This window comes from Lagopus leucura, unplaced genomic scaffold, assembly GCF_019238085.1.
Source record: "Lagopus leucura isolate 7727_CA_CO unplaced genomic scaffold, USGS_WTPT01 229-5_obj-0_obj, whole genome shotgun sequence".
Lineage (NCBI taxonomy): Eukaryota > Metazoa > Chordata > Aves > Galliformes > Phasianidae > Lagopus > Lagopus leucura.
This window is the reverse complement of record NW_024969075.1, coordinates 1-6,150: the sequence shown is the minus strand read 5'-3', so window position 1 is coordinate 6,150 and position 6,150 is coordinate 1. Positions and strand designations below refer to the sequence as shown.

The following is a 6,150-nucleotide window of genomic DNA, read 5'->3' as shown; positions in this document are numbered from 1 at the left end:
ATGGGACTGGGGGACAATGGGGTTGGGGGTAGTGGGCTGGGAAGCAGTGGAGCTGGGGGCAATGGGGTTGGAGGCTGATGGAACTGGGGGAAGTGAGGCTTGGGGGGCAATGAGGCTGAAGGACTGTGGGGCTGGAGGTGTTGAGGCCAGGGGTAATGGGGTTGGAGGGCAATGGAGCTGGGGGTAATGAGATTGGGGACTGATGGGACTGGGGTTAATGGGGCTGGGGGGCAATAGGGCCGGGAGGCAGTGGGTCTGGGGACAATGGGTCTGGGGATAATGGGGCTGGGGGGCAATGGGAGCTGACCCAATGCTACTGGCACCCCAGGATGTGGACGAAGCATACATGAGCAAAGTGGAGCTGGAGTCACGGCTGGAGAGTCTGACGGATGAGATCAACTTCCTGCGGCAGCTCTATGATGAGGTGGGGGCTTCACAGCAGCCCCCCCATGGGACCACCGCAACAGGGAGGGGGCCGTTCCCCCAGCTCAGCCCCATCTCCTTCCCCATTGCAGGAGCTGCGGGAGATGCAGTCGCAGATCTCTGACACCTCCGTGGTGCTGTCCATGGACAACAGCCGCAGCCTGGACCTGGACAGCATCATTGCAGAGGTGAAGGCGCAGTACGAGGACATCGCCAACCGCAGCCGGCTGGAGGCTGAGACCTGGTACCAGAGCAAGGTGAGGGGTTGGGAGTGGGGGTCAGGGTTTGGGGGGATGCTCCGGACTCATCCCAGCTCTGTTCTTTGGGATTCTCCATCAGCTGGGATTCTGCGCTCTGTCCCTTGAGACGTTCCGTGTCCCAAGATGTTCTCCTCCTGAGAGGATGTTCTGTCCTTTGGGCTCCTCTATGCCCCAGGAGGAGCTGTCTTTCAGAATGCTCCCTCCATCACTTTGGGAAACTCCACCCCTTTGGGGTCCTCTATCCCTTGGGATCCTTCACCCCTTTGGGGCTCTCCATCCCTTGGAGTTTTCCACCCCTTGGGAATCTCCACCCCTTGGGAACCTCCATCTCTTGGGAATCTCCATCCCTTTGGGATTCTCCATCCCTCGGGATTCACCATCCCTTTGGGGTTCCCAGTCCCTTGGGATCCTTCATCCCTTGGGGGTCTCCATCCTTTGGGATCCTCTATGACTTGGAATGCTCTGTCCCCAAGGATCCTCCATCCCTTGAAAGGATCCATGACCTGCAAGATTACATCCCCTGGGTCACACCATCCATGCCCCCAACTGTTCCATTCCTTTCTCCCCTCTGAGATCCTTCATCTCTTGGTGTGCTCCATGACTTAGAATGCTCTCCCCCTCCCCAGGACCCTCACCCATCCCATAACACTCTCCACCCCCAGCACCCACCCTGCCCTGGGGATGCCCTATGCCCCAGACTCCCTGTCCCACTTCCCATCCCGCTCCCCACCGCCGTCTCGCCAGCCCCACGCTCCCGCCCTTGCCCCACATCCCAGCCCCAGGGCCAGGCGCTGCTCATGGTGTCTGCGGCGTGGGCGAGTCGCAGACCGGCCCGGTGTGACGCAGCCCTGGCCCCAAGCACTCCTCTGGGCACGGGCTCGCCTCTGCTGCTTTGCCCCAGATTTTGGGAGGAAGAGGAGCTCATGGGGCTGTCCCCATCCCTGCCGCACTGTGGGTTTATGAGGCCAAGATTTTGGGATTCTGTCGTGTCAGGATCCTGTGATTTTGGGATTCTGCAATTTCAGGACTCTGTGATGCCAGCATTCCATGATTTTGTGTCTCAGCCATTTCCATCATTCCATGGATTCATGAGTCCATGATTCCATGAGGCTGTGATTCTGCGATCCCGTGATTCTCTGATTCCGCAGTGTCATGATTCTGTGATTTCGCAGTGATGCGATATCTGGATCCCGATATCTCGTGGTCCCACAACTCGGTGGATTCATGACTTTGGGATCCCGTGACCACGTGATTTTGGGATCCCGAGATTTCATAGTCCCACGAGTTTGTGATTTTGTGATCCCCTGATCCCTGATTTCCTGACCCCGCTCCGCACTCCTGCAGTACGAGGAGCTGAAGACGACAGCTGGTAAACACGGCGACGACCTGCGCAGCACCCGCAGCGAGATTGGCGAGCTCAACCGGATGATCCAGAGGATCCAGGCTGAGATCGAGGTGCTCAAGAACCAGGTCTGGGTCCTGCCTGGCTACACCTGACCTTCTTCCTCCTCCTCTTCCTTCTCCGCCTTCTCCACTTCTTCCTTCTCCTTTCTTTCCTCCTCCTTTTCTTTCTCCTCTTCCTCCTCCTCTTCTTCCTTCCTCTTCTTCCTCCTCTCCCTCCTCCTCTTCTTCATCCTTCTCTCCCCCCTCTTGCACTTCTTCATCCTCCTCTTCCTCCTTTCCTTCCCCTCCTCCTCCTCTCTCCTCCTCTCTCTTCTTTTCCTCCTCTTCCTCCTCTTCTTCCTCCTTTCCTTCCCCTCCTCCTCTCTCTTCTCCTCTCTCTTCTTTTCCTCCCCTTCCTCCTCTTCTTCCTCCTCCTCTTTCTCCTCTTCTTCCTCTACTTCCTCTTCATCCTCCTCCTCTTCCATCTATTGTTCCTCCTCCTCTTCTCCCTCACCTCTCCATGCCTTCAGCACTCCAACCTCCCACAGCCCCCTTGCACTCTGCAGAGATGATTCTGGTGTGCAATGGGGTGAAGCTGGGGGAGGGGGAAGAAATGGATGAAAAAAGAGAGGAATTCTGGAGTGCAATTTGGAGAAGTTGGGGTGCAGAGGTGAATGTTGGGGTGCAAGGGGGGAAGCTGCAATGCAACGGGGTGAACTAGGGTGCAGTGGGAGGGATGGTGGGATGCACTGGGGAAATGTTTGGGTGTAATTAGGAGAAGCTGGGGGTACCGGATTGGGATGCTGAGGTCCAAAGGGGAAGCTGGGGTGCAGTGATGGAAGATGAGATGCAATGGGTGGGATGCTGGGGTGCACTGGAGGGAAGCTGCAATACAATGGGATGAACTGGGATGCAATGGGAGGAATGTTGGAGTGCACTGGGGGACTGTTGGGGTGCAATTTGGAGAAGTCGGGGCGCTAAGGAGGAGGGATGCTGAGGTGCATTGAGGGGAAGCTGCGGTGCAACAAGGGATGCTGGGGTCCAAAGAGGAAGCTGGGGTGCAATGATAAAAGCTGGGGTGCAAATGGGCAGAAGCTGGGGTGCAAACTGGAGAAGTTGGGATGCAAGAGGGGGATGGTGGGATGCACTGGTGGGGGGAGCTGGAATGTAAAGGGGGTCTGCTGGGATACAATAGAGAGATAATGGGGTGCAAGGGGAGGATGATGGGATGTAGCAAGGAGGATGCTGAGGTCCAGGGACAACCCAAACCCTCATGCAAGGTAACCCCTCCTGCCCCAACATCCTGCCCTGCAGCGAGCCACTCTGGAGACGGCCATCACAGAGGCAGAGGAGCGTGGGGAGATGGCCCTGAAGGATGCCAGAGCCAAACTGTCTGAACTGGAGGCGGCTCTGCAGAAGGCAAAGCAGGACCTGGCCCGGCAGCTGCGCGAATACCAGGAGCTGATGAATGTTAAGCTGGCACTGGACATCGAGATTGCGACCTACAGGAAGCTGCTGGAGGGCGAGGAGAGCAGGTGGGATGCTGCACCAGAAAGGGGCTCCATGGGGTGTGCAGTGTGCTATGTCCTGTGGGACGCTGTGGGGACGGTGGTGTTCCTGTCTCATGGAGGCCACACCACATCCCTGCTCCCTGGGCAGCACTCGGCTGTTGAATCCAAATTCAGCTCCTGTGTCCCCCTGTGCTGCCCCGAGCCCTGGACCCAAACTGAGCCCCTATAGCGTGTCCCCAAATCCCAGGCCCATCTCACATCCTCAGCCCATGTCCTCACCGCTGTGCCCCCAGTGCTTTCATCCAACCCATCCCTCCCTCTGTCCTTCCCTCCCTCCCTCCCTCCCTCTCTCCATTCCTCACTCCCTCATTCCCTCTGTCCACCCCTCCCTCCATCCTTCCTTCCCTCCTCCCCTCCTTCCCTCCTTTCTTCCCTCTCTCTATCCTTCTGCCCCTCCTTCCTTCCCTCCCTCCCTTCATCCATCATTCTTTTCCTTCCTTCCTCCCCTTCTTCCCTCCCTCTACCCTCCATTCCTCACTCCCTCATTCCCACTCTCAACCCCTCCCTCCATTCTTCCCTTCCTCTTCCTCTCTCCCCCCTTCCATCCCTCCCTCCCCCCATCGCCCTCCCTTCCACCCTCCCTCCATCCTTTCTTCGCTCCCTTCCTCCCTCTCTCTCCCTCTTCTTCAATCCTTCCATTCATCCCCCCATTCTTCCCTCCCTCCCCCTCTCCATTCTTTCTTCCCTCTCTCTATCCTTCCATCTTGCCATCCTTCCCTCCCTCCCTGCATTCTTTTCTCCCTTTCTCCCTCCCTTTCTCCCTCCCTCCCGCTCTCCCTCCATCCTTCCAATCTTCTCTCCCCTCCATCTATCCATTCCCACTTCCCTCCCTCCCACCATCGTGCCATTCTTCCATCTCTCCCCCACCTCCCTAAATCCCACCCCTTACTCTCCCCCAGGTTGGAGTCAGGAATGCAGAACCTCAGCATCCACACCCGGACCACAGGGTTCTCAGGTAAGAGGGGGGGACACAGGGGTTGGATTCACTACCCAAAACCCCCAACAAGCGCTCAGCATCACCCATTGCACCCCCTCTCCATGCAGGAGGATTCGGGGGGGGCTTTGGGAGCTCCTTCTCCACAGGTTACACTGTGACCCCCCCGGCACTGGAGAGTGCAGCTGTCCCCAAATCTCGTGCCATTGTCATCAAGAAGATCGAGACCCGTGATGGCAAGCTGGTGTCTGAGTGTGCTGATGTCCTCACCAACTGAGCCCCCCCTACACCCCTCTGGAGACCCCAAAAGGAATGCAACCCCCCGGGACCCTCCCCTTGTTCTGTCCCAGAGCCCTGAGCCAGCACACTGCTGTCCGTCCATCTGTCCCCCTGTGTCTGTCCAAGCTACAGGATGGGGTGGGAGCTATTGGGGTGCCCCCCACCCCTGAGATCCCCCTCACACCTCCGGTGCATGGGTGGGGGGTGTTGAGGACCTGCAATAAACCCAATAAACCCAATGAAGCCCCCAAACGTGACTGTACCCACCTGGGGATGGGAGGGAGTTGGGGGGAAAATAGGGGCAGCAATGGGGTTCTGGAGGGGGGAGGAATCCCCCAGGATGAAGCCAGTGGTGTCCATGAGGGGGGCAGGGGAGGGAAAAGGGGGGGGGGTCAGGCCTCAGAGGAGCCATTGTCTATCTGGGGGTACCAGGACTCATTTTGGGTTGCCAGAACCAACTTTAGGTGTGCCATTGCCCATACCGGTGTCTGAGGACCCATTCTGGGGTGCTATTGCCCACCCTGGTCATCAGGCTCAGTTTTGAGGGACTAGGACCCATTCTGGGGTACCATTGTCCATCCTGGGATACCAGAACTCATTTTGGGGTGCCATTTTCCACCCTGGTGCATAAGGCTCTGTTTCGGGATACATTTTGGGGTGCTGTCATCCATCCTGGGGCATCAGGATCTATTTTGGGGTACCAGGACCCATTCTGGAGTGCCACTGTCCATCCTGGAGCATCAACATTAGTTTTGGGGCACCAGAACTCATTTTACCAACCACAAGGTGCTGAGACCTATTTTGGGGCATCTGGGCCCTTTTTGGGTTGCCAAAAACAACTTCTGGGGTGCCATTGTCCATCCTGGGATACCAGAACTCATTTTGGGGTGCCATTTCCCAACCTGGTGCATAAGGCTCTGTTTTGGGCTACTAGGACCCATTTTGGGGTGCTATTGTCTATCCTGGGGCATCAGGATCTGTTTTAGAGTACCAGGACATACTGGGGGGTGCTGTTGTCCATCTGGGGGCATGAAGATCATTTATGGGATGCCAGGTCGCATTCTGGGGTGCCATTATCCATCGGGGGACATCAGGGCCTATTTTGGAGTACCATTGCCTACCCAGGTGCATCAGGCTGTGTTTCGGGAATCCAGACACATTTTGGGGTGCCGGGGGTCCCAAATTCCATCCTACGATGTCAGGTTTTGGGGTACCAGGATCCATCCAGGGGGGCAACATCCAGGATTTGCAGGCTTTGGGGGAAGAATAGGATTTTAGGGGTGGGGGTGGGTGGGGGGGG

At 57.3% G+C, this 6,150-nt stretch overlaps 1 protein-coding gene across 1 annotated transcript in view; it reads left to right on the top strand.

Moving 5' to 3' along the window:
* The window catches only part of LOC122193993 (keratin, type II cytoskeletal 8-like), a 9,371-nt gene extending 4,282 nt beyond the window's left edge, over positions 1-5,089 (top strand). The window contains exons 4-9 of the mRNA XM_042894903.1: positions 329-424; positions 516-680; positions 2,028-2,153; positions 3,381-3,601; positions 4,537-4,592; positions 4,682-5,089. Coding sequence (XP_042750837.1) covers positions 329-424; positions 516-680; positions 2,028-2,153; positions 3,381-3,601; positions 4,537-4,592; positions 4,682-4,848 — 831 coding nt within the window. The 3' untranslated portion in view covers positions 4,849-5,089. The remainder of the gene's footprint in view (positions 1-328; positions 425-515; positions 681-2,027; positions 2,154-3,380; positions 3,602-4,536; positions 4,593-4,681) is intronic.
* The last annotated feature ends 1,061 nt before the right edge of the window (positions 5,090-6,150 follow it).